Here is a 27969-nt window from a genome sequence, read left to right as displayed (position 1 = left end):
CCCCCCAGAGCGCGTGCGGCTGACAGGGCAGCCGGCCGGATGGTGTCACGTACATGGGGCTCCGACAGCCAGAGAGATCCCGTCCTCCACTTTCCCCTCCTTCCCCCTGCAGCAGAGATCACTCCCTCCCTCCTTGCATTCGCAGATCGCCTCCGGCAATCTGGAGCTCCTCCCCCGCTCCCCAGCGTGCCGGGAGAACGGCTCAGGCAGTTCCTGAGCAAGCTCACAGAGACATTAGCCGAAGGCTAACGACAAGGGAGCCAGGGGGTCGGAGAAGGGCAGGGAGGTTCTCGAGGGGGCAGTCAAGAGATGGGGGGCGGTCAGGAGTTCGGGGAGGGGCTTTCTGGGGGTGGGGGTGTGGATAAGGTTTTGGGCAGTCAGGGTACAGGTAGGGGGTAGGGTCCGGGGGGACATTTGGGGGGGTAGTTAGGGGACAAGGAACAGGGAGGCTTAGGTAGGGGCTGGGGTTCTGGAGGGCAGTTAGGAGCAGGGGTCCCAGGAGAGGGCAGTCAGGGGACAAGGAGCGGGGGGGGTGTTTGGGAGTTCTGGGGGGGAGGCTGTCAGGGGGCAGAGAGCAGAGGGGTTTAGATGGGTCGGGAGTTCTTGGGGGGGGCTGTCGGGGTGGGGAGTGGTTGGATGGGGTGTGGGAGTCCCAGGGGTCTGTCTGGGGGTGGGGGTGTGGATAAGGGTTGGGGCAGTCAGGGTACAGGTAGGAGGTAGAGTCCTAGGGGGCCAGCTAGGATGGGGGGAGGGTCTCAGGAGGGGGCAGTCAGGGGACAAGAGGCAGGGAGGCTTAGGTAGGGGGTGGAGTCCTGGGGGGCAGTTAGGGGCAGGGGTCCCAGGAGGGGGCAGTCAGGGGACAAGGAGCGGGGGGAGGGTTGGGGGTTCTGGGGGGGGGAGTGGGAGAGGCAGGGGCAGGGCCAGGGCAGGATGGGGCAGGGGGAGGGCGGGGCTCCTCCCGTCCTCTTTTTTGCTTGCTGAAATATGGTAACCCCAGTCAGCCACATTCAGCGAAGGTGCCCAAGGGGTACAAGAGCCCTTATCTACCACTTGGAGGGTCTACAGAGAATTTTGTCTCTGGTCTGTGAAGTTTCAAAAGCTTCCCTACTAATGTGCACCTGGTAGGTCCACAGATCACAAGTTATGGCCTCTTGGTGTCAGAACTATCCCAAAACCAGTGTGCTTTCTCTATCCATTGCCAGCAGTGCAAGTGTGGGATTGCCAAATATAGGAATGCAATTAGGGTAGTATGCCTGGCATTAGTTTTGGGACAGCATGTGTGGTTGAGGGTGATCACTGGAGTTGAGAGATGTGAAGTGAGGTTGTGCTGAGCTTGATTTCTGTTTCTCTCACTCAGCTGGAGCGATTCACCAGCATGCGGATAAAAAAGGAGAAGGAAAAATCCAATGCGGCTCATAGGAATTCGTCTGCTTCCTATAATGATGTTCCTAGTGCAGGCCAGGTGCTGCAGGACATCACAGATCAGGAGGTGCTGGGCCTCTTTGAACAGATGCTGGTAAGTTAATGATTCCAGTACAAATGCCCTTCCTTCCTTCACTGTTTGGATACTGTGTGCTCTCTGGGTCTTTATCTCCCATTTTCCAGGTGAAGAGATGGAGACAGTAGTGCCTCCCAGTATCCTAGATGCCTAGTGTTACCTCATTACCACGATGCCTTATGTCAGCCCACACCTCCTACCTCCATCACCATGGTAGAGCCTGCTCTGTTTCCCCACAACTCTCCAATGAAGGGTTGTCTGCTTTGATTCCTTAGCCTGTTGTTTCTCACAGATAGTATAAGACAATGGTTCTCAGGGTTCTTCTTCGAGTGATTGCTCATATCAATTCCAGTTAGGTGTGTGTGCGCGCCGCGTGCACGGATGTCGGAAGCTTTTACCCTAGCAGCTGCCCGTTGGGCCGGCTGGGGAGCCCCCTGGAGTGGTACCGAAATGGCCATCTATATAAACCCCTGCTGGCCCGACCCCCCTTCAGTTCCTTCTTACCGCCTGTGACGGTTGTTGGAACAGTGGTCTCTTGTCTTTTCAAGTGTTCCACTTATTCCTAGCGTTCTCTCTTATCTTCGTTGTAAATAGTTAGTAGTTAGTAAGCGTTAATCTTTCTTTTATAGTATTAAGTGTAGTTTAGTTGATAAAGGGCGGTCTTGTCAACGACTGCCCTGCAGGGCCCTGGGGCATGCTGTCTCAGGGCTTCAAGCCTTGCAAGTCTTGCAGCAGGCCCATGCCCACGGGCGACCCCCACGATTCCTGTCTCCGGTGTCTGGGGGAGGACCATCAAGCAGATAAGTGCAAGATTTGTAAACCGTTCAAACCCTGAATGCGTAAGGAGAGGGAGTTCCGTCTTAGGCAACTCCTCATGAAGTCGGCCCTGCAGCCCTCTCAAGATGCGGGCCCGAGCGCCTCGGTGCGGAGCACCCCTCCGGCGGTACCAGCACCACAGAAGATCCCGCGCTCTTCTTGGGACTGACGTTCTCCCGGGCCACAAAAACGCCCACCTCGGCACTGCTCCCTTTACCCAGTTGCTGCCAAGAAGCAAGATGTGGGAGGACCTTCTCGTAGAATCGAGACAGTTGTCATGGGCCCGACGGTGCAAGACCCTGGACAGACCTCTGATCAAGTCAATATGCCTGGATCTCTTCAGACCAACCCTCCACACGAGACGGTGCAAATGGAAGAGATCATTCTTCCTTCTACGCCGGACACCTTCGAGGCGGCGAGAGGCCTCATAGAGATGACGGCTCCGGTGCCTCCGACCCCGACACCAGCCCCAATTCGGGTCCCAGTGCCATCCAAGGGCAAGCCAGCGATGTTCCGGCTGTCAGCCCTCGGACCAGCATCTCAGCCCCGCTAGGAGTCCTGGAGCCGTTATGAATCCCGGCACCTCCCCAGGTCTCGGTCTGACTCATGGCACCAGTATGACTCAAGGCGCTGGTCCCGCGGTCTCGAACCTCGGAGCCGCTCACGCTCGAGTGGTCCCGCTCGACTGCTTTCGACTGCTCATACGTGGTCCCGCTCGAGGTCCAGATCTCGATCTGTGACCTCGCGGCACTGTTCGGTCCAACGTGCTGTGGGTTCCCGATTCCCGGGTCAGCGATCGCCACGGCGGCACCGCTCAACGTCTCGGCACCGCTCACCGTTGCGGCGCCGATCACCAGCTTGGCACTGATCGCCATCGCAGCACCGGTTGCGGTCACAATCAGCCTCATGGCGCCGATCACCGCGTGACCCGCATCTGCCAAGAGACTCGGTGCCTGCATTGATCCACTCCCGCACTGCCCCCCCTTGGCTGTCGTGGTCTAGATCTCCTTCTGGCAGGTCGGAGAGAGCATCTGGGGTCTCAGACATTCCTCACTCTGGCCCAGGAAGCCTCGGTCAAGTCCCTCCAGCGACCCACTAGCAACCCCAGTGGCAATTTGGACACCCTGGGCATACCATCAAGCCCAGGGTGCTCCCCCAGTTGCCCGGCCACCGTCTCGCTCGAGCAACAGGCCTCCTGAGGCAACCCTTAGCCGCCCTCCTCCTGACACAGATCAAACTGTGGATCCAGCGCCTCCCACAGAGGCTACTCCAGCTCCCCAGGAGGAGCCACCCATGTCTGATCAGGATGTTCCATTCGCACCTATCCTGCCAGTGGAGTCATCCTCATCCTCCCCTGACGAGGCTGCGGGCCCGTCCACGTCTGGACCACCCCCTATGGACTTTAGGGTCCTCCAGGAGCTGTTGAGGCACGTGGCCCTCAATATGAACCTCCAAATTGAGGAGGTTGTGGAGGATGAGGACCCCATGGCGGACATTCTAGGCCCAGAAGGGCCCTCCAGGGTGCCCCTTTCCATGAACAAAACTATACAGAATAATGCAAAGTCCCTCTGGCAGACCCCGGCCTCCATCCCCCCACAGCTAAAGGGGTGGAACGAAAGTACTTTGTTCCCACCGGGGTTATGAGTATCTGTTTACCCACCCTGCCCCATGTTCGCTGGTGGTAGATGCGGTAAATGCCAGGGAGAGACAGGGCCAGTAGGGGCCTGCTCCCAAATCAAAAGACACAAAACGGATGGAGCTTTTGGGGAGAAAGGTTTATTCTACTGGGGGGGGTCTCTCACTGCGGATCGCTAACCAGCTGGCGATCCTCCGTAGGTACAACTCCGCGGTCCTTAAGTTCTAAGATCTTCTCCCAGCAGAGGCTCGTATGGAACTGGGAGTCATTGCTGAGGAGGGTAAATTGGTTGCTAGGACTTCCCTCAGGGTTCCCTCGATGCGGCGGACACGGCTGCGCATACCCTGGCGTCGGGAATCGCTATGCAGCGGAATGCCTGGCTTCAGTCCTCCGGCCTCCCGCCTGAGGTCCAGCATACCATCCAGGACCTCCCTTTCGATGGCCAGGGCTTGTTTGCAGATCAGACTGAGTCCCGCCTGCATACCTTAAAGGATACCAGAAACACCATTAAGACCTTAGGTATGCATGCCCCGGTTACCCAGAGGAAGCCCTTTAGGCCACAGACCACCCAGCAACGTCCTTTCCCTCCAAGACCGAGGCAGGACCCTTCTCGTCGGAGGAACAGATACTCCCGACATAGGCCGTCTCGTCCTCCCTCTGGACAAGGCCAAGGACAGTCTAAGCCACCCCCGGGCCCTAAGCGCCCATTTTGAAGGTGCGCCAGAGAATGGACTACCAGTTCTCACCCAGGACAGTCATCCCTTTCTAAATCATCTATCCCATTTTTACCATGCCTGGTCCCATATTACCTCGGACCGTTGGGTCCTCCGCACGGTGCAAACAGGATATTCTATCCAGTTCCTTCCAGAGGCACGGCGCCTGGCTATAGCAGGCATAATTACCAGCCTCTGTAAGTTCCCGACCACTACAGCAAGACAGTGTCTCAGGCTGCTGGATCACATGGCGTCCTGCACATACGTTGTGCAACTCGCCAGACTCAGGCTCAGGCCGCTTCAGGCGTGGCTGGCAGCTGCCTATCGACCGGGACGAGACAGCCTAGACATGGTCCTCACAGTCCCGAAGTACACACTCGACTTCCTGCAGTGGTGGCTGGACCCTCAGATGGTGGGTGCCGGAGTCCCGTTTCATCCCCCCCAGCCCACTCTGACTCTAGTTACAGATGCGTCTGCCCTGGGATGGGGAGCCCACCTCGGCAGCCTGACAACGCAGGGCTTATGGCACGAGAGTGAGTTGTCGCTGCACATCAACATCAGAGAGTTCAGGGCAATCCACCTTGCCTGCCAAGGCTTTTGTTCCCCACTTGCAGGGTCACTGCATCGCAGTCCTAACAGACAACATCACGGCCATGTTCTACCTGAACAAGCAAGGCGGAGTCCGGTCATCGCCGTTCTGCCAAGAAGCCCTCTCTCTGTGGGACTTCTGCTTAGTCCACTCCATCAACCTTCAGGCCTCATACCTGCCAGCTGTTCAGAACGTCCTGGTGGGTACTTTGAGCAGGCGTTTTCTGACTCACGAGTGGTCCATACGCCCAGATATCATTCATTCCGTTTTCCGCACCTGGGGGTTTCCCCGAATCAACTTGTTCGTTTCGCGGACCAACAGAAAGTGCCCAGCCTTCTGCTCCTTCCAGAGTCACAGCCTGGGCTCGTTAGTGGATGCCTTCCAGATCACGTGATCGGGCCAGTTGCTGTATGCCTTCCCACCGTTCCCTCTGGTTCACAAGGTGCTCCTCAAGATCCGCCGGGACAAGGCAGATGTAATACTGGTAGCCCCTGCCTAGCCACGTCAGTGTTGGTACCCGACTCTGCTGGACCTATCAATTCAGGATCTCCTATGTCTTCTTCTCGACCCCAACCTCATATCCCAGAACCACGGTCATCTCCTTCACCCGGACCTCCAGTCGCTCCATCTCACAGCTTGGAGGATCCGTGATTGAACCAGGCTGAAAGTGCCTGTTTGGATTTCGTATGGCGGGTCCTTCTGGAAAGTCGCAAGCCGTCGACTAGGCTTACCTACGAGGCTAAATGGAAGAGGTTTTCCAGCTGGTGTGCTCAGCAGCAGGTGCCCCCGCTCCAGGCTTCCATTTCGTGCATCTTGGACTACCTGATGTCCCTAAAGGACCAGCACCTAGCCTTCGGATCCCTTAAGGTCCACCTTGCGGCCATTTCTGCGTTCTACCCAGGAGCGGTGGGGCATTCGGTGTTTGCACATCCGGTCGTGTGGCGTTTTCTCAAAGGCCTGGAGAAAATCCATCCTCCAATGAAGCCACCTATGCCTGCATGGGACCTCAACTTGGTCCTCTCCTTTCAAGCCGCTGGCCACCTGCTCTCTTCTCTATCTCTCCTGGAAGGTCGCCTTCCTAGTGGCCATCACTTCCACACACCGGGTCTCCGAACTATGGGCTCTCACCTGTGACCCGCCCTATACCATCTTTCATAAAGATGAAGTGCAACTAAGACCTCATCCGGCCTTTCTACCAAAGGTGGTGTCCCGCTTCCACGTGAGCCAGGATATCTTCCTACCGGTTTTCTACCTGAAACCGCATTCTGACCTATGTGAACAGCACCTCCATTCTCTCAAGGTTAGAAGGGCACTTGCCTTCTATATAGACCGGACAAAGCCCTTTCATAAAACAACCCAGTTGTTTGTCACCATTGCGGAACGGATGAAAGGTGCCCCGGTCTCCTCCTCAACAAATATCGTCGTGGATCACCAGGTGCATTCGTGCTTGCTACAACCTGGCAAACATCCCTCCGCCTGCTGTTACGGCTCACTCCACAAGAGCTCAGGCATTGCCAGCTGCCTTTCTGGCACACGTTCCTCTCCAGAAAATCTGTAGGGCTGCCACGTGGGCCTCGGTTCATACCTTCACGTCCCACTATGCAATTGTCCAACACTCTCGGGATGATGTAGCCTTTATCAGAGCGATCCTTCAATCTGCGGTTCCTTGACTCCGACCCCAACTCTGAGGTAAGGCTTGGGAGTCACCTAACTGGAATTGATATGAGCAATCACTCAAAGAAGAAAAAACGGTTACTTATCTTTCTGTAACTGTTGTTCTTCGAGATGTGTTGCTCATATCTATTCCATTCCCCCCCCCCCCACCTTCCCCGCTGTCGGAGTAGCCGGCAAGAAGGAACTGAAGGTGGGTCGGGCCGGCAGGGGCTTATATAGATCGCCATTTCGGCGCCACTCCAGGGGGCTCCCCAGCTGGCCCGATGGGTAGCTGTTAGGGTAAAAGTTTCCGATATCCATGCACATGGCGCGCGCACACACCTAACTGGAATAGATGTGAGCAACACATCTCGAAGAACAACAGTTACAGAAAAGTAACCGTTTTTTTTTCCTGTGTAGACCTCTTCCTTCTAGCCTTTCAATCCCAGTCCTTCCCCCGCAACAGTTTTAGTACTTGTCTATAGGAACGATAGTAGGACAGGATTAAGGAGAGAAGATGGAAATAAACTTGCTTTAATATTTTGGGTCTGCTATATGGTTATGTCCCCATCTCTGGACCCTCTTCTCTTGAGTTCTCGCCTCCTTGTCTGCTGCTACACAGATGTTTGTGTTATTGGCAAATTTTACAGCAGTTAAATTTACAACAAAGAAAAACGCAGCAAATATGAAACAGACAGGCAAGTCTTGAGAAGGGGGCTAACTTGTTCCATTGAATAAAACATCACTGGAAACCCTAAGATCCCAGACTGGATAATAAGTAGCAGAGGGTATCATTGCTGGATAGTTGACAGCTGCTTAATCATTGTGACAGAAGCAGCTCTGTAGACCAGAGAACTCCTGTGGTTAGTCACTTGGCTCTTGGTTTAGTAAATTGTATGCTGAGAGCTTCCACTGGGCTCCACAAACCCCTTTAGGAGTTGGGGGCTCCCCTCTGTCCCACTGGAATGGTAGCATCCCCCTGGGATGGAGGTAGCTTTCTCTAGCTCTCCTCAGAGCACCATAATCCCCTTTAGGAAGTGTGTGCCGGGAGGGTTGGTGGGACTGCTCCTGTCCGCTCCTTATCTCAGGGGTCTCCTCTGACATGGTTTAAACTCAAGTGCAGGCTATTCCCTCTGAGATTCTGATATGTGCTCACTGAACCACATTTCAGGCCTTGCTGTGGCAGGGCTGCAAGCTTCCTGTTGCCTTGAGCAGATTGTGTTCCATGTAGCAAATGATGTTTCTGTGTGAGTGATGTTCCCAGCATCAGGGAATCTGTGTATGACTGAACATTTTCTTACTTTTCTTCCACAGGTCGATATGAATCTGAATGAGGAGAAGCAGCAGCCTCTGAGGGAGAAGGACATAATAATCAAGAGGGAGATGGTGTCCCAATATCTACATACCTCCAAAGCTGTGAGTACTCTTGCTCTGAGTACAAAGCTGCAGTGAGGGAGGTAGGGATATGGTGTTGTATAGCAACACTGCAAATAACTCCTCACATCAGAGGTTTTTAAGTGAAAATCTGACATGAAACACACATCTCATGAACAATTTGAAAGAAATATACACTGGATAGTAAAAGCCCTAAAGACTGTGCACAAATGATGCACAGGCCCCATCCCAATGACTTCCTAGTTCATTTTAACTTGCTAATTTAAGTTTTCCAATGAACTCTCAGGGAAGTGTTTGAAGAAGCATAAATTAGCCCAATACTGAGTTTTCATAGACCACCTTCTCATAAATTCATCATATTGTATGATTTATTTTCATAACTATATTTTAATATAGCAGAATGAACAAAGATTTTCTGTGGTTAAGTATTAAAAAGATTACAGTAATTTTTTTACTTATTTTTTAAATGATTAGTTTTAAAATAAAATATCCAGTTTCTGATGGTGTTTCTTTATTTCAGGACATAGCATTGACTGTTTAAAAACATTCTTTTAAAAAGTGTGTTTAAGGTTTTTTTCTGCTCCCCTGTTGATGTTTATAAAGGGCTCTTCAGCAAGGGAGAAATAGCTGATAGTGTTGTCAAATTGACAAAGTAAACAAAATGGGGGGAAATGGTTTTTGTTTTGTTTTTTTTTGGTAACTTCTTTCATTTTATAGTATTTTTTATAACTGGTTGAAAATGCTAAGTGTGTTGTGAAAAACCTTCAAAAATTTCTGCAACTTTTTTTTTGGTTTTTGAAACCTAAAATACATTTTTTGGGGGGGAAGGGTCTCTTTTTTGCAATGGCAAAAAGGGATGAGGGGCAGGGGGGACAAACATTCAGTTTCTCAATTTTCCTTTTTTGCTGAAAACTCAAAACTTTGAAAAAACAAATTTTCTACGAAGTTTGTTTTTAAAAAAGATAATTTTGCATTTGAAAATTTTTTCAATGGAAAATGGCCTTTTTTATAAACAAAATGTTTTGTTTTAGTATACATGCATCTTATAAGTAACTATATTAAGTACTAAAGTTCTACAAAGATGTTTCAAGCTGACATTGCCCCTGTATGGGGAGAGGCCTCTCTTTAACCAAAGCTGTAAATAAACTTCCAGTATAAGCTCAATTTTTTTTTTTTTTTTTTTGTCTTCCACTTCGAAAAAAGAACTTTTCCACTTGAAACTTTAAAAAGTCTGATGTTTGGCTACAGGAGACTCTTCTATTCTTTAAAAAAAGCAAAATGTGTAGTGAATCTGCCAAGTCATTTCTGAGACATAGGCTTAGAAAATATGTAGCTGGTATTACACTTCTTAAAAATCCTACTCCTGCTCTTCTTTCAAGCCCTCTCTTTGAATGGTTTGCACCACAAAATTCACATTTGAGTTCTAATGAGATCTAGTGCACAGAACAATATTGGACACAGTTGCATGCACATATGGGAAGTTATTCACAAAGATTTTCTAAATCTTTGGACACACCATCAGGTCCTCATGGAGTTTTAAACTTCCCCAAATGTCTACTGGAGATCTCCACTTGCATTTAAAAAAAAAAAAGCTAGTCTTTTTCCTTGCTTAAAGGCTTCTAAATGTAAACTCATCATGAGGGTAGTCTTACCAAAGTGATTTTCCCAACCAAAAACAAAACAAAAGCCCAGTCTCTGGTGTCCTGCTCCAGCTGCGCTTTTGATCACCCCTACCAAGACCAGCTTCCAGAGCTCCATCTTTATTTCTGAGCATCATCTCCTTTTCTTTCCCTCCCCCACCAGGAGGCATGCAGCAATAGTTAGATTCTTCACCACATGCACACTCCACTTAGCTACATAGTGACTACAGTGGGAGCTGCTGGTGCTCAGTAGCTCTGAAAATCAGGCCACTATTATTTAACTGCATAAAGGTGGGTTTCGGTGCCTAGGTTTAGACACCAGAGTTTTAAACTGTTGGCTTTAGACAGAAAACGTGCCTCTTACTCATGCTGCTTGAAGGGGCTGGAGTGGTAGAAGGGGTATTTCTCTGCCTCTGTGCCCATGAGTCCAAGGTACTAAGCCACATCCTACCTTGACTTGACCAGTCAATGAGTCTAGAAGATCTGTTGGAATGTAGATAATTTTTTGGCCAGCTCAGTGTCCCAGTGCAGTGGAGTTGGTAACTCCATCAGCAGAGATGCTTGGGTTCGAGGAAGTTACAGACTCCAGCTCTATCTGCTGTACTCAATTTAAGGACATTGAGTTTTGCTAAGAGATTATTTCATTCAAATACTATGTTGTATTTTTTTCATTGAATAGCATGCATTATCTTTACACCTCACATAGAACATAATTTTGGCAAAATATAATATGTAGGAAGGATGTATATAATTTAAAGAGGGTTTTCAAATATAAGTGTTTTAAAATACTTTCCTTTTTAAGACCTAAGGGAATGCCTTCATGGAAACATTTCAGATACTGTTAAATTGTAAATAGAAATAATTTACATCACAATTAGAATGTTGTAGTTCAAGTCTTTGTCTGGGTGGATCCCACTTGTGTTGTGCATGTACCTCATGTGCAAGATTGGAATATTTTGCTAGGTTGGAGCTGGGGGAAGGGGTGCCTGTTCCCCGGCTGCGGCAGGTCGGGGCTGGGCTAGGTTCGGGCCGGGGGAGGGGCGCCTCTCCCCTAGCCATGGCAGGTCCACTGGGGCTGGGTTCCCTGAGCACCTGCATGGTGCTTAATAAGCTGCTGCACAGGTTACAGGGAACTTAGAGTAGCACTTTCATCATGGGAGTTGCCCCTCCCCTCCTCCTGCTGGGCCAGCACAGTCAGCTCCCACACTTAATCAGCTGAGTTCTAGACCCCAGCTTTCCAAAGGCAAAGCTCGGAAAGTCCCTCCCCCAGCAGGCTGGGGTTTCCCTCCCATGTATGGACAGGGGGGAAACTCCTGACATTGAGAGAAGGCTTTTTCCCGGCCCTGTGTATCAAAGCCAGGTACAGCCTGCAGCCCCCCTTGTCCTGCAGGTAGAAGTCATTTGTGTGGAATCCTTTTCCCCTCTGGGAATGGGGAAGTAATGAACGGTAATTCCTCCTCGCCCCATTGGTGTGTGTGTGTGTGTAAGTTTGAGCCCTTCCACCCCTTTCAACTCACCCCCTACCCCTGAGGGGTAACGTTGAGTTACTTCACTCCTCCCACTTTTGTCCACTGCCCTATGGGGGAGGCATTGATAGGGAATGGCATTTCAGTATTACCTCATCTGCAATGGCAGGCAGCACACTCTCTGCTCGGTCAGCTGTTTGGAGCAGTGCTACCCTGATTGCGCAGGCTCCAGCAGTACTTCCCCTGCCTGACTCTCTGCCCTTCATCTGGGCTTCTCCTCCTGCCATGGCTCCTGTTGCTTCTCCTAACCAGGAGTAAGGGGAAAGTGTTTTCCAGAAGCTAGGAATGGGCGATGGGATGGATCACTTGGTGATTACCTGTTCTGTTCATTCCCTCAGGGGCACCTGGCATTGGCCACTGTTGGAAGACAGAATACTGGGCTAGATGGACCTTTCGTCTGACCCAGTATGGCCATTCTTATGTTCTATGTTTATCTACCTCATGTCTTCCCTATTCTGATTAAGGGCTTCCTGCCAGAGAGCAGCAGGGTCAGAAGCAATAGCAGGGCCCACAAAAAGATTAGGGGGTTCCCGATTGACTTTTGGGGAAGATGAGGCAATAGCAATCAATTTTTGTGGGGAAAGTGAAGTTTTGTGCAGCTTCATGTGTGACATTCCTTCACCAGTTAGGTGCCTGACTAGCCCACTGGAATGAGAGAGAGAGAACATGAGGAGGTGACAGAGGCCACAGGCATTACTGGGAGGGTTGGAGGGCACATCTTGATTACAGTCTTCTGGGATTCCTCAAGAGGTCCAAACTAGCTTTGAAGGGCCAGACTCATTTAGCTTACGTATTTCAAACAAATGTAAGGCTACTCTGAGGTCCCTGGGTATCTATACACTTACTACCAGGAGAAAACTCTTTAGATAGCAGAGACAGGGAACTTCCTTTTTTTCAACAACACAGAACTACTAACTACTGTAAGAGGAAGTCTCACATCTCCTGCAAGAGAGCCGCCCCCTCTTCTCCTACCACCTACCTGACATTATCTTCCAAACTGCAGGTTTGACGTTCATGTCAAGAGCCATGCACTGATGCCACCAGAGCTTCCTCTTCTCACCCCTATTTTGGGTTGCTGTCTATCCCATCCTTCTCAATAACTTCAGACCAATGAGTATTGTAAATTATTACCAAAGGTCAGTCTATATAATTCCAGTCCTTGGCCAATCTCCCACCCCCCTCCCTCTTCAGCAGCTGACATCTCATGAAACAACTGGGAAGAAGGTGGATTCCTTCATCTAGGAGCCATAGAAGTACCACCTCAGGATTTCAAGGAAAAGCTTTTCTAGTCCTGCTATGGAATGCATCCTATCCTGGACCTGAGGCAACTAAAGAAATTCACACACCGTGCTTCAAGGACTTGATAGAATCACAAGCTGAGAGCGGTTCTGTTTACTTTCTTCTTGTAAATACTAACCCTTTGAGGAAAAGACCTTGACCTTAACTCTGATTCCTTATGTGAATCCTCCTTTCACCTATCTTCAGATATCCTCTTGCACCCAACCTACTCATTCATGTTTCTAATATAACTCTCCCCTGCCATACTGCAAAGATGTGCCGAAGTAGAGCTATTGACATTATGTACGTTTGATGCCAGTTCCAGTTGGAGATGTCAACTACTGTGTGGGAGGGGAGCTCATGAAACACTGTGGACTTCATTGCCAGTACCATGCTAATGATGCTCAGCTCTGGCACCTTCTCATCACATGTTAGTAGTGCCATCACCCAACTATGAAGGACCTGAATAAAATGCAGCTGTCTAAAGATTGAGGTGGTAGTTGCGGGAAGAAGGAAGAAATTTAAGTTACTAGCTGAAATTAGGGCTTGTCATTAATTGACCCTGATCTCTGGTGAGTAACCATCTCTGGGTCCTGCTCAAATCGCCACTACTCCTGGACACCCAGACAGCATTAGTAATAGAAATGCCTGTTCCTTTTTAGCTGATTCAGAAGCTTCTACTCTTTTGGTCAGATGTGAACCCAGGCACAATAGTCAATTTATTCACAAGGGTGAATGATGGCAACTTCTGGCCTTAGAATGTCTGAATGACCTCCAGGCTCAATTACAGCAACCCTTTTTACTTAGTGATGGCACTAAAGGGTGTATACAAGCTCCTATTCATTCAAACTGCAGCAGCCCACCTTTTCTACAAGGCAGACAGAGGGCACCTCATATCAGTATATGACTGCCTTTCTGATCCAAGGAATTGGATCCTAATCTCAAAGACCTTAGTGCTGGGCCCCAAGACTCCCCGTCTCCTGGCCTCCCTGTGACTCAGCATGGCAGCTGTGATCATCTAGGACTAGTGGCTAATGCAGTTCAGGGCAAAACTCTCAGGAGCCTGGGCAAGGTGTTCTCCGAGGAGGGCATTGATCTATAGAACTTTTACCAGAAGCAGTAGATGTGAGCCCAAATTGCACAACCTTTAGGACAAAATATAAGATCACACTCGTAGCACAGGTTTCCTCTGAGAGTGACAGTGAAATAGCAACATTTCCCTGGCAATCGGAATAGCAGATAACCCTTCCATTCCCTCAAAAAATAAACCAAAAAAGAGCATGAAACCTAAACTGAGAGAGAAGAGTGGGCCCTGTAGAAATAGAGTTCTGTTTCTCTTAAGAGTAGGGCCCTACCAAATTCACAGCCATGAAAAACGCATCATGGACCGTGAAATTTGATCTTTTATGTGCTTTTACCCTAGATTTCAAGGGAAAGACCAGTGTTTCTCAAATTGGGGGTCCTTACCCAAAAGGGGGGTGGGGGGGGGGGGGGGTGTCACAGGGTTATTTTAAGGGGATGATGGTATTGCCACCTTTACTTCTTCACTGCCTTCAGAGCTGGGAAGCCGGAGAGCGGTGGCTGCTGGCTGGGTGCCCAGCTCTGAACGCAGCGCCCCGCCGCAGAAGTAAAGGTGGCAATACCATACCATGCCATCCTTACTTCTGCGCTGCTGCCTTCAGATCTGGGTGGTCAGGGAGTGGCGTTTGCTGACTGAAGGCTCAGCTCTGAAGGCAGCAGTGCAGAAGGGTGGCAATACCATACCAGGCCATCCTTATGTCTGCGCTGCTGCTGGTGGCAGCTCTGCCTTCAGAGCTGGGCTCCCGGCCAGCAGCCAACGCACTCCAGCCCCCGCACCTCTGAAGGCAAGAACCACCATTAGCAGCAGCACAGAAGTAAGGTTAGCAGTGCCGTAACCCCCCCTTCCCCCACACAATAACCTTGTGACCCCTCCCAAAAACTCCTTTTTGGGTCAGGATCTAAGTTCCCTGTAAGCTGCACGGCCGCGCAGCAGCCTGTTAAGTGCCACGCAGGTGCTTAGGGCTGCGGCGGGGAGAGATGCCTGTCCCCACCAGCCCCCCCGCCCAGACCTGCCATAGCTGGGAAGAGGCACCCTAACCCAGCCCCGGCCTGGACCTGCCTCGGCCAGGGGAGAGACACCTATCCCACGACCCCAGCCCCGGAGCTGCCATGGTGAGGAGAGGCGTCTCTCCCGCTGTAGCCCCAGGGCAGCCTGCACCCCAAACCCCTCATCCCTGGCCCCACCCCAGAGCCCTCACCCCCAGCCGGAGCCCTCACACCCCGCACTCCAACCCTCTGGCCCAGCCCTGAGCCCCTCATCCCCAGCCCCACCCCAGAGCCCGCACCCCCCACCAGGGTCCTCACTCTCCCACACTCTGAACCCCTCGGTCCCACCCCCACCATATGAATTTTGTTATGTGCACCAATATGGAGGTGATGCATCATCCCCATATTGGTGCACATAACAAAATTCATTCTGCACATGCATGGGAAAAATTAGAGGGAACACTGGTCAGGACCCCTACAATTACAACACTGTGAAATTTTAATTTAAATATCTGAAATCATAACATTTACAATTTTTAAAATCCTATGACTCTGAAATTGACCAAAATAGAGCGTGAATTTGGTAGGCACTACTTATGTATTCTGAAATACTCCAGTGAAACACATGCACTGATGTACAAAGGGCCACTGACCCAAACACAGGTCCTCCTCCACTTCGCCTATCCATCAGCAGTGCCAAACATCAACATCTCCCCTTCTATCCATCTGTATATAGTCCAGAAACAGAACTGACTTGGGCACCATTCCTATAGGAGCTGGAGAGCCAAATCTGCCTCTCACCAATTACTGATGGCCACCTCTCCCACTATAGTTATAGCCTCCTAATATGACTTGTACTGATTGCCTGTAAGCTTGATGGATGGAGGGCAGGGGAAAGGGGTCAGAAATGTAACTATGAAATACCTCTGACCTTCAAACTTTTTTTTTAAATAACTCCAACATTCTAATTTAGTTGTGTGTCTATGTTCATGAGTGTATATTGAGAAAGCCAATTAAATATAACTGTTACGTTTACTTTGAACACTAAACTAAATTAGGTAGGTTTCAAGTTTTGAGGATGACTAAACTTTACAACTAATTTAGCGGTTAATGCTTCAGCTAGGCTAGCTTCACTCTGAAGCTCTTTTGAAATGGAGGGTGCATGTATGTGTGTGCCCACTCACACAACATAAAAATACCATTTTGAAAACCCATTTCTGTGCCCTGGTGCTGCGATCACAGCTAGTTTACCCGATGGCCTGTTCTTTCTTCCCTGTGTAGGGCATGAGTCAGAAGGAGAGCGCCAAGTCAGCCATGATCTATATCCAGGAGCTGAAATCAAATCTCAGGGATGCCCAATTGCTCGGTTGTTTGGAGTCTCTGCGAGTGTCGCTCAACAACAACCCTGTCAGGTAAAGGGCTGGTTGGAGCAAAGGAGATCAGGCAGGGAGCTGAAGCTATAAGCAAGGGGGTTAGGTGCTTACTTATCAGGGGCTGGGAATGGTGCATTGTGATTGAGCAGAGAGGAGAGAGGGCAGGGGGTGGTTGAGGTTCTTGTGATGTTCAGTCCTTCTATGTGCTGCTAATATGGCTCTGTTTTCTTATAGCTGGGTACAGAATTTTGGGGCTGAGGGCCTCAACTGTCTGCTGGACATATTAAAAAGGCTCCATGATGAGAAGGACGAGGCACCCAGGTGAGGGACAAATTGAATGGAAGCTATTTATAAAGCGCCCTAAGTGCATCTGTTATGGTTCCAAGGTTAGCTGCATATCTGTCCCCTGCCTGGTCTCTCTGAATGTGTCTCTCAGGCATCAGATTTTGAGCTTTTTCCACAATCCTCCCGCTCTTAGATCAGGCCTTGGGCAACAGCATCCTGTGTATCCTGCAGGTCAGACCAAGTTTGAGCACTTGCAATTCTTCCCTCTGCGAGTCTGTGACCAGTGATGTCCAGTGAGCAGGCAGCCTTCTTAAAGCCAAGGGGAGAGTTCATTTTAGTAGTAGGAACAAAGCATTACAGAGAAAAGTGCTTTTGTTCTTCTGTGTTCATAGGCCTTTTCCCATCCTGGTCACAATCAGTTATGTATGTTGGCTGTCAATGGAGGAACAGTCATCAAAGCTAACATTTCTGCTGTTAAGTATCAGAGGGGTAGTCGTGTTAGTCTGAATCTGTAAAAAGCAACAGAGGGTCCTATGGCACCTTTAAGACTAACAGAAGTATTGGAAGCATAAGCTTTCGTGGGTAAGAACCTCACTTCTTCAGATGCAAGTTTGAAGAAGTGTTCTGGTGTTGTCCCCTAACAACTGTCAAGTGTGTGCTGAGTGGTGGCTATCTTCAGCCATTCTTTCTCCTTTCTGACTGTTTTTACAGACACACTCCTGTGAATTAAATCTATAAAGTCATACAGAAAACACCCCAATCACCAGGCCAACATACCGTATTCATAAATTATCACAGGGCACCTCCAAATCCATCACAGTTTCATGGTTAGGGCAGGAGTCTGGGAACCAGGAAACCTGGATTCTTTTACTGGCTCTGCCACTGACTCTCTGTAACTCCCCCCCCCCCCCCCCACGTCTGTTTCCCCATCTATTAAATGTGGGTGGTGGTACTTTTACCCATCTTTATGAAGTGCTTTGGGATCCGTGGCTGAAGAGCTGTCTACAGATGGAGTCAAATAAGACCCTGTCCTGTTGAGTTTACAAGCTCTCATAATCCTAAAGGGCTTGTGAGGCTACAGGATTATTACTGCATGTACATGTTGTTTGGCTAATTGAAGGTGGTGGGGGGCAACAAGAAGAAAGTCTTGGGGCAGGGAGGTTTCACTGCATGGTCAGAAGTGTGTAGGTGTCGTAAGGAGGGGGCATTGCTCCAGTGGAGTTCAGTTATGGGGCAGTGGTTTGTGCCTAAGGTTTGCCAGAAGAAGTCTTTAGTGGGGTGAGATGAACAGGGATGTGTACGTGGGGATGACTCATGGCGGGGTAGAGACTAAAGGACAGAGGCTAAAGTTGGGCCAAGGGTGTGTGTGGGTAATGGTGGGGTGAGAGTAGGGTTTTTCCCCAGGAGATGTAGCAGCCTTTTCCCTGTCTTTCTTTTGAATTTGTGTGTGTGTGTGTGTGTGTGTGCGCGCGCGCTGGGGGGCGGGCATCTAGTGAGGTTGGAGTCTTAATACAGCACTGGTCACCTAAGACTTTTCCTGTCCCCACCTGAGAGTTGTGGGCCAACTGTCCTTTAATTGGGGGAAACATGATGCCGTGTATCGTGCTCCATGTGACTATTCATCAGCTGGCCTTCCTTCCTCACAGCTCCTATGACACCCGAAGCAAACATGAGATCATCCGATGCCTGAAGGCTTTCATGAACAACAAGGTGAGATCCCTGTCCTTTCCCTAGATACATCTATATATTGCCACCTCCTCTTCCTCGTACTCTCTGCACTGGTGGCATGGGGCTATCCTCAAAAGTGGTAGGGGAAGTGAGGATGGAGGCTCCTGACTCTTCAGTAAACCCTTGCTTACATTTCACTCACGCGTCTCACCCCCTTCCTCAGACTGTGCACATTCTGCCCTCTCTGCTATATCGCTGCACGCTGTGGGCACTCTGAAGACATGAATATCCCTGTCTCCTTTGCTGTTTGCTTGTACTCTACATCTCTGCCCTCTGTCCAGCCTCACCTTCTCTGTCTTTCTCACTCATGCCTCAGGCTGTCCTACTTTACCTTCTCATTTGCAGGCATTCTGGGACACCTAGTACTAATTCTATTAAACTCGCCTGTCCCTTTGGTTCTCTTCACCCTTCCTTTCTCACTCGCATACTCTGAGAGGTCTCTATATCTCTCCTTTCTAGCTTCTTTGACTCCTTTCTCTCTGATACTGTTCTCACGGGCACTTTCCTTTCACTGTGGACACCCAGGCACACCTGTCAAGATCCCACTAAGCACCTTTCTTTTTGCTGGCCTTGACCCTTTAGGACACCCCCAACTCCTACTCCCTTGTCCTTCCTTGGTCTCCCCTCTGATATAATAGAAGGGATGTGTGGACAGATATTGGATAGGCGTCTTGCCATCTGCACTTTTTGTGGTGAAGTTGTCTCTCTTTAGCCTTAAAGCAGTCTCAGCGTTGAGCCATAAACAGTTTGCACTATGCTCCTTAGTGGGCTGGCTGAGTCAAATATATTAACTCATCCTTTCTTTCCCCTTCAGTTTGGAATCAAGACAATGCTGGAAACAGAGGAGGGGATCTTGCTGTTGGTGAGAGCTGTTGACCCCAAAGTCCCTACCATGATGATAGATGCTGTGAAGCTGCTGTCTGCTCTCTGTATCCTGCCTCAGCCTGAGGACATGTATGTGTCTATGGGATTCATTATGCCATTCATCTCTCTTGAGCTGGCTGTCATTTACCTCTCTCTGGAGTCCCCATTTCTCTCCCTGTCTCCTTGTTTTACAATGATGATACATGCACGCATACCTCTTCCCACCCGACCCCCAATTGAGACTGCTGCTGATTCCCTCTTCCTACTGTTTCAGGCATGAGCGAGTTCTGGGGGCACTGACAGAGCGAGCAGAAGTGGACGAGGTGGAGCGATTCGGTCCCTTGTTGGATGGTTTAAGGGGCGGAACCTCTGTGGCACTGAAGGTACCTCAACCCTCAGAATTCGTGGGTACTGTTCTCTGTTCTAGGGGAGGAGCAAGAGAGGATTGGTTGACTCCTGCAATTTGACTGCTCTCTGTTTGTAGTGAGGAGGGTATGGGAGGGAGGGTGTAAGATGCCATCTGTTTGATATCTCCCTATTTGTAGTACTTCCCTGGTTGATGGGTACAGTGTTCTGGGCATTATGAGTGCCTGACTAGAAGTATTGGATGAGGGGATAGAGGCCTGGCTCAGTTTGATGCCGAAACTGTCTGTCTCCCTATTTTAGGTAGCCTGTATGCAGCTGATCAATGCCCTTATCATCCCTGCTGATGAGCTCGACTTCCGAGTTCATATTCGAAGTGAACTGATGCGTTCTGGGTTGCAGCTCATCCTTACGGTAAGGGTCAATCATCTCCTCCTATGGGGCGCCATCATGCTCGATGAGAGACGCAACAGCCACCATCTCAGCACTTGTATTCGTATTGAAATTATCTAATACTGTTAAAAGGCTCTGGTAGTGACAAAGTAATATTGCTTTTCCCAATAAAAGAAAGTGGCTAGAGGCAAAAAGGCATCCTTTAAAAACTGGAAGTTAAATACGACTGAGGGAAGTAGAAAGGAGCATAAACTCTGGCAAGTCAAGTATAAAAAAGTATAATTAGGCAGGCCAAAAAAGAATTTGAAGAGCAACTAGTAAAATTCAAAAACTAATAGCAAAACTAACTGCCAAGTGGCGCCACTGGGCAATCGAGGTGCTAAAGGAACATTCGAGGAAGATAAGGCCATTGCGGAGAAGCTAAATTAATTATTTTTATCATTCTTCACCGCAGAGGATGTGAGGGAGATTTCCATACCTGAGCCATTCTTTTTAGGTGACAAATCTGAGGAACTGCCCCATATTGAGGTATTCAGTAGGGGAGGTTTTGGAACAAATTGATAAATTAAGCAGTAAAAGTCACAAGTACTAGATGGTATTCATCCAAGAGTTCTGAAGGAACTCAAATATAAAATTGCAGAATTCCTAAGTGTGCTATGTAATTTATCACTTAAATCAGTCTCTGTACTAGATGACTGGAGGAAAGCTAATGTGATGCCAATTTTTTAAAAAAGCTCGATAGGCAGTCCTGGCAATTACAGACAGGTAAGCCTAACTTAATTACCAGGCAAATTGGTTGAACTATAGTAAAAAACAGAATTATCAGACACGTAAATAAACACTATTTGTTGGGGAAGAGTCAACACAGCTTTTGTAAAGGGAAATAATGCTTCACCAATCTATTAGAATTCTTTGAGGGGATCAACAAACGTGGACAAGGGTGACCAAGTGGATATAGGGTACTTGGATTTTCAGAAAGCCTCTTGCAAAGGTCCCTCACTAAAGGCTACTAAGCAAAGTAAGCTGTCATGGGATAAGAGGGAAGGTCCTTTTATGGATCAGTAACTGGTTAAAAGACAGGAAACAACAAAGGGTAGGAATAAATGGTCAGTTTTCAGAATGTAGAGAGGTAAATAGCAGTGTCTGCCAGGAATCTGTACTGGGACTAGTACTGTTCAACATATTCATAAATGATCTGGAAAAAGGGGTAAACAGTGAGGTGGCAAAGTTTGTAGATGATACAAAATTACTCAAAAAAGCAACAGAGAGTCCTGTGGCACCTTATAGACTAACAGATGTATTGGAGCATAAGCTTTCATGGGTGAATACCCTCTCATGCGTCTGACAAAGTGGGTATTCACCCACGAAAGCTTATGCTCCAATACATCTGTTAGGCTTGGTCTACACTACCCCCCCCCATTCGAACTAAGGTACGCAACTTCAGCTACGTGAATAACGTAGCTGAAGTCGAAGTACCTTAGTTCGAACTTACCTTGGTCCACACGCGGCAGGCAGGCTCCCCCGTCGACTCCGCGGTACTCCTCTCGCCGAGCTGGAGTACCGCAGTCGACGGCAAGCACTTCCGGGTTCGACTTATCGCGTCCAGACTAGACGCGATAAGTCGAACCCAGAACTTCGATTCCAGCCGTCGAACTAGCTGGTAAGTGTAGCCAAGGCCTTAGTCTATAAGCTGCTTTTTTGTTGCTTTTTACAGATCAGACTAACACGGCTTCCCCTCTGATACATAAAATTACTCAAGATAGTTAAGTCCACTGCAGAGTTACAAAGAGATCTCACAAAACTGGATGACTGGGCATGTGAAATTCATGCAAAGTAGTACACATTGGAAAATGTAATCCCAATCATACATAAAAAATGATGGGATCTAAATTAGCAATTACCAGTCAAGAAAGAGATCTTGGAGTCATTGTGGATAGTTCTCTGAAAACATCTGCTCAATGTGCAGTGGCAGTCAAAAAAAGCTAACAGAATGTTAGGAGCCATTAGGAAAAGGAAAGATAAGAAGACAGTAAAATCATAATGCCAGGATGTAAATCATGGTACGCCCACACCTTGAATACTGCATGCAATTCTGGTGTCCCCATCTCAGAAAAGATATATTGGAATTGGAAAAAGTACAAAGAAGGGCCACAAAAATTATTAGGGGTATTAGAACAGCTTCCATGTGAAGAAGATTAAAAAGACTGGGATTGTTCAGCTTGGAAAATAGATGACTAAGGGGGGAATATGATAGAGGTCTATAAAATTATGAATGGTGTGGAGAAAGTGAATAAGGAAATGTTATTTACTCCTTCACATAACACAAGAACCCGGGATCACCCACTGAAATTAATAGGCAGCAGGTTTAAAGCAAACAAAAAGAACTAATTTACACAATGCACAGTCAGTCTCTGGCATTCATTCCCAGGGGATGTTGTGAAGACCAAAATTATAACGAGATCCAAAAAAGAATTAGATAGGTTCCTGGAGGAGAGGTCCATCAATGGCTATTAGCCAGGATGGTTAGGGATACACCACCCATGCTCTGGGTTTCCCTTGCCTCTGACTGTCAGAAGCTGGGAGTGGACAATAGGGGATAGATGACTTGATTGCCTGTTCTGTTCATTCCTCTGAAGCATGGTATTGGCCATGGTCAGAAGACAGGATACTGGGCTAAACCAACCATTGGTCTGACCCAGTATGGCTGTTCTATGTTCAAACCCTTGCTGCAGGAATGATGTGGGCTGTATTGCTGCCCTGTTCTTGGTCAGTGTTTCCTCTCTCTTAGTTACCCAGCATCCCAGGGTCAGTTGGACGGTGATCACATTCCCTTTGCTGTTTGCGAACACTGGCCCTGTCCATGTTACTGTGCACTCTCCTGGGGCGTATGATGATCCTATCTTCTTGTGACTGTGAATTTTTATCATCACTGATGGGTCTCTTATCTGTGGCTCCATGCTGGCCTGTGCTCTCTTGGGGCTTCCAGCAGACTTGTTTGCACATTAATGTATGTTGGCCCCTCATTACAATCCTTTGTGCTCTAACGTAGCCCTTGTTTAGCTCCCATCTGAAAAACTGTGTGCTCTCAAGTGACCCCACCAGAATCTGTATAGCTTCTGATGGCCTCTCTATGATGTACTCATGCTCTTGGCAGGAACTGCGGAAACTGGAGAATGAGGAACTGAAGGTGCAGCTGAGTGTATTTGAAGAACATGGTGAGGAGGATTCTGAAGACCTCAGGAGCCGCCTTGAGGACATTCGCATTGAAATGGAATATCCTTCTGCTGCTTATTGGGCAGGGGTTGCGTTTGGGGCAGGAGTATCCCCAGGAAGTTTCTTAGCGCCAGTCTTTGTACCATCACTGCCTCCATGTAGGGAGAGGGACTGAGGTTGATGGTCTTTCTTCTGGTCAAGTAATGTCTGGGCCAAGCTCATCTTGCTGTCATCATGGTCAGGTGGGTTCCATGGCTTGTTTGAGTCAGAGCTGCCCAGTACATTGTAGGATGCCACTGATCCATCAGGCAAAGTCTGAAGACATGAGTGAGCGAAGCACAGGCAGGTATGCTGATCCTCTACTAGGGATTTGGCAGTTTATTACCAAAAAGAGGAAGACCATACCCTGGTCATTTGGGAGGTTGCAGGATGCAGCTTGTCTGACGCTTCCAGAAACTTTAGTTTCGATGTCTGTTCAGACTTGACTTTTTATGGACACTGTAGTTTGTCTGTCCCTGTTTTGTGTGCAATAAATAAGTAGGCGTGGCAGAACTTGATTTTTATTTTTTATAATTTTGATGGATAATATTGGTTTATTTTTCAGCATTTTTATTTTATCTATTTAAATTTTCACAGTTATGGGAAATTATGTGAAGGTCAGGTGATAACAGGCGTTGAGATTAAAATACAAAATGTCAGCATTGAATGTCAATGTTGGGGGGAGGGATAGCTCAGTGGTTTGAGCATTGGCCTGCTAAACCCAGGGTTTTGAGTTAAATCCTTGAGGGGGCCACTTGGGGATCTGGGACAAAATCAGTACTTGGTCCTGCTAGTGAAGGCAGGGGGCTGGTCTCGATGACCTTTCAAGGTCCCTTCCAGTTCTAGGAGATGGGATATCTCCATTCATTTCTATTTCTAAAATATGCAAAGTAAATATCAAACTCTAATAAGTTTTCAAGCAGCATTTTTCTTACTTTGCCTATCTGTAAATTTCTGTTATTGATGGAAATATTTTTGTCAGTTTGTGCTTATCCAGTGAAATTGATGTTTACTGACATTTACCAAAACAAATATATTTTGGATTTTGCCACCAGAGGGCACCTGGAACAACTGCTGCTTTACAAAAACAAAGTAGAGTATTTTCCTTCATCAATCCAGCATGGAATGAAAACCTAGACAGAACCATACCAAGCCTTGTACTAGGGAATGTCCCCATTTTATACATATATATCCCGTAGGTATAGCATCTGCCATGTGTAGCTGCGCCTCTACCATTGCATTACTTGCAGTTTTTAGGAACAGATATGATGGGTATTTTTTCAGGAGCCTGAACAACTTTTCCACATCCTAGAGAGAAAGATGTGAGCTCAGGAACTGGAGGTCAGATGCCATAGAAAATCCCCCACCAGAGTTGATCTCTCTATTAGTGAGAACTTAGGCTGGAGAAGTCATGCCAAATGCTGGTTGTCCAGGCCTTGTTTGGAGGGGTGAGGGCTGATTACTGATCCCTCCTTGCTAACAGGAGACTGAAGCTGAAACCTTCGTCACCTGGAAAGTGGCACATGCTGTTTTTCTTCATGTAACAGACCCAGACCAGTGGGGTACAGGAGTCTGGCAGAGGGCAAATATACTAGTCACTGGATGAGTAGTTTTCTGTTCCCTGAGTGACCAGAGAAGGGGCTGCATTAGAGTAATCAGGAACCTGCTAAAATCAGTTAAGGCAGGCAGGCTAATTAGGACACCTGGAGCCAATTAAGAAGAAGCTGCTAGAATCATTTAAGGCAGGCTAATCAGGCACCTGGGTTTTAAAAGGAGCTTCAGTTTGTGGTGCGAGTGTGAGGAGCTGGGAGCAAGAGGCGCAAGGAGCTGAGAGAGAGGGTGTGCTGCTGGAGGACTGAGGAGCACAAGCGTTATCAGAGACCAGGTCCTGTGGTGAGAATAAGGAAGGTGTTTGGCGGAGGCCATGGGGAAGTAGCCCAGGGAGTTGTAGTTGTCATGCAGCTGTTACAGGAGGCACTATAGACAGCTGCAGTCCACAGGGCCCTGGGCTGGAACCCGGAGTAGAGGGCGGGCCTGGGTTCCCCCCAAACCTCCCAATTAACCTGGACTGTGGGTTCTTCCAGAGGGGAAGGTCTCTGGGCTGTTCCCCAACCCACATGATGAATCTCTGAGGCAAGAAAATCTGCCAATAAGCGCAGGACCCACCAAGCTAGAGGAGGAACTTTGTCACATTCATTAGGACTGGCTGTGGTGTTAACAGACAAAGAGGCACTAGAATTTGTAATCAGCAGGTTGAATTGGGGTTTCTGGCCACATGCAACAGGATTGTTTGTGCTCCTCCAAGGTAAAGATGCCTTGGGGGCTGCCAGAAATAGGAGTTTGTATGTCTCTATGTATGTGGGCTTGCACTTTCCCCTCTAGTGAGCATGCCTTGTGGCCCAGAGACTAAGGGCTCCCTCCTTATACATGGGGGTGTGAATGGGCTGCATAATTTGTACAGTTCTCTGCACCTGTGATGCTGCATACACCTTTGTGTTGTTTTTCTCCTAGAAAATGTTATAAAAAACAAACAAACAAAACCCCCACACCAAATAAATTGTCCTGTTCATATGTCTCACCCCATGAATGATGGAAAAAAGAAATGGATTTCTAATCTTTGTTCTTCCCATCAACACCCTCTTTTTTTAAAAAACGTAGAATTGTTTAGTTTCCAGGGAGGTTAGGTTGGCTGATCTGAGGGAGAAAAGGGGACTCTTGAAGCAGAAGGAGCCAAAGGGTCATTGCATAAGGGGAAAGATGTTAATTGGGAGGGGTGAGGGGGGGAGAGACATGTGACTTTGCCTTCATCCCCAAAGTGGAGACTGGGGATACTGTTTGGGGGTGCATAAGGGAAGGGTACAGCGAAACTAGACACTGCCGTCTTGTGGACGTGGAATGAATGAGCTACCAACAGCCTCCCTTTTTCTACCACCACTCCAATCAGGGATTAAAATGTCACCTACCAAATATTGGTCTGGCTTTAGAAAGGCTCAGGGAGAAGGAATTAGAGACCCATTTTGGGCCAGTCTCCTGCAGTGTGTCCTCTTCCCTTTTCTCCATGCTAAGCTTTCTGTATGAGGGGAATATGCACTGATAACGTTTTGAGGATAGTACTTTGAAGGGCTAATGCCTTCCTCTACAGAGCAAAAGAGTAAGGAGAGCACCAGGATGTCTCCCCAGAGACGCTTTTGTTTCCTTAGCCCTTTCTTCACTGATTTCAGTGAAGTCTTCCAGATTCTCCTCAATACAGTAAAGGATTCCAAAGCAGAGCCATTCTTCCTGTCCATCCTGCAGCACCTTCTGCTGATCCGCAACGATTATGAAGCCAGGTAAGGAGGGGAGCTTTGTGCTGGGCCTGCTGGAAGAGATTCCGGCAGTGTGTGGGAGAAACAGGCACTTTCTTGGAAAAAATAATCCCAACTACACATATATAATGATGGGTTCTAAATTAGCTATTGCCACTCAAGAAAAAGATCTTGGAATCATGGATAGTTCTCTGAAAACTTCAGCTCAATGTGCAGCAGCATTTGAGAAGACTAACCATGTTAGGAACTGTTAGGAATGGGATAGCAAATAAGACAGAAAATGTGATAATGCCACTATATAAATTCACGGTATGCCCACACCTTGAACGCTGTGTCCAGTTCTGGTAGCTCCATCTCAAAAAAGGATATAGTGGAACAGGAAAAGGTTCAGAGAAGGGCAACAAGGATGATCAAGGGTATGGAACATCGTCCATATGAAGAAAGACTAAAAAGATTAGAGCTATTCATCTTAGAATAGAGATGATTATGGAGGGATATGATAGAAAAAAATCATGAATGGTATGGAAAAAGTGAGTGGAGAAGTGTTATTTACCCTTTCCCACAATGCAAAAATCAGGGGTCACCTGATGAAATTAATAAGCAGCAAGTTTAACGAGAGAGTACTTTTTCACACAATGCATAATTAGCCTATGGAACTCATTGCCATGGGATATTATGATGTCCAAAAGTATAACTTGGTTCAAAAAAGAATTAGATAAGTTCATGGAGGATAGAGCCATCAATTAGCCAAGATAGTCAGGGATGCAATCCCATGCTTAAGGCAACCCTAAACCTCTGACTGCCAGAAGCTGAGAGGAGAAGACAGTGATGGATTACTTCAACTGCCCTCTTATGTATGCTCCTCCTGAAGCTCTGGTATTGACCACCGTTGGAAGATGGGATACTGGACTAGATGGACAATTGGTCTGACCCAGTATGGCCGGAATGATCATGGGGGGAAAAGGATTGGAGGTTGCATAGAAGGCAGAGTTTAGAAAGTTCTGATAGCCCCAGGGTAGGCAGAAGATGAGGGATTGCAGTGCACTACACAGAATAAAACGAGTTGGGCCTCTGACCTAGCTTGTTCAAAGAGGATGCCTCACTGTCTGAGAAACAGACAATGTCTAAGAAATCCTTTTCTGCAAATGGAAACGTTTCCTTTGCAAATATTATGACACTACACGGGTGTGGTGGGCAGTTCTAGAATGTGAGAGTACTCAGCTGTGCACAGAATGGAACATCGACATCAGTCAAGCAACACTGACCTTGAAAAAGCTCCAAGAGTTTATAGGGAAAGCAAGAGAAGAAAACAATGTAAGTCGATACTAAAGGAAAGAAGCAGTCTGAACACCACCTTCATTGGTTGGCACACCTGCCTGAACTGTTTTTTCACATCCTCTGATGTTGCCACAAAATTGCAGAGAATAGATGTGGAAGCTACTGGCCAGTCTGCCTGTTTCAGCAAATGGTTCAGTAGATGGTTCTTCAACCAAAGAACCATCTGGCGCGAGAGCAAGATTTCTTAGGCTTGTCCAACCAAAGAAGATTATTTCTGCAACAGAACTGGAGAGAAGATGGCAGAGAATCTTGTGGGA

At 48.1% G+C, this 27969-nt stretch overlaps 1 protein-coding gene across 5 annotated transcripts in view; it reads left to right on the top strand.

Annotated features, from left to right (window-relative positions):
- Window positions 1-27969, top strand: part of DIAPH1 (diaphanous related formin 1) — a 152503-nt gene that overhangs the window by 39539 nt on the left and 84995 nt on the right. For all 5 annotated transcript variants that reach the window (XM_034779422.1, XM_034779420.1, XM_034779419.1 and 2 more), the window contains 10 exons: window positions 1358-1516; window positions 8220-8321; window positions 16093-16223; window positions 16419-16505; window positions 18116-18179; window positions 19012-19151; window positions 19336-19444; window positions 19728-19838; window positions 22972-23090; window positions 26282-26398. In XM_034779422.1, coding sequence (XP_034635313.1) covers window positions 1358-1516; window positions 8220-8321; window positions 16093-16223; window positions 16419-16505; window positions 18116-18179; window positions 19012-19151; window positions 19336-19444; window positions 19728-19838; window positions 22972-23090; window positions 26282-26398 — 1139 coding nt within the window. The remainder of the gene's footprint in view (window positions 1-1357; window positions 1517-8219; window positions 8322-16092; window positions 16224-16418; window positions 16506-18115; window positions 18180-19011; window positions 19152-19335; window positions 19445-19727; window positions 19839-22971; window positions 23091-26281; window positions 26399-27969) is intronic.

Source organism: Trachemys scripta, chromosome 8 (assembly GCF_013100865.1).
Source record: "Trachemys scripta elegans isolate TJP31775 chromosome 8, CAS_Tse_1.0, whole genome shotgun sequence".
Classification (NCBI taxonomy): domain Eukaryota; kingdom Metazoa; phylum Chordata; order Testudines; family Emydidae; genus Trachemys; species Trachemys scripta.
This window is presented reverse-complemented; position numbering and strand designations above follow the sequence as displayed.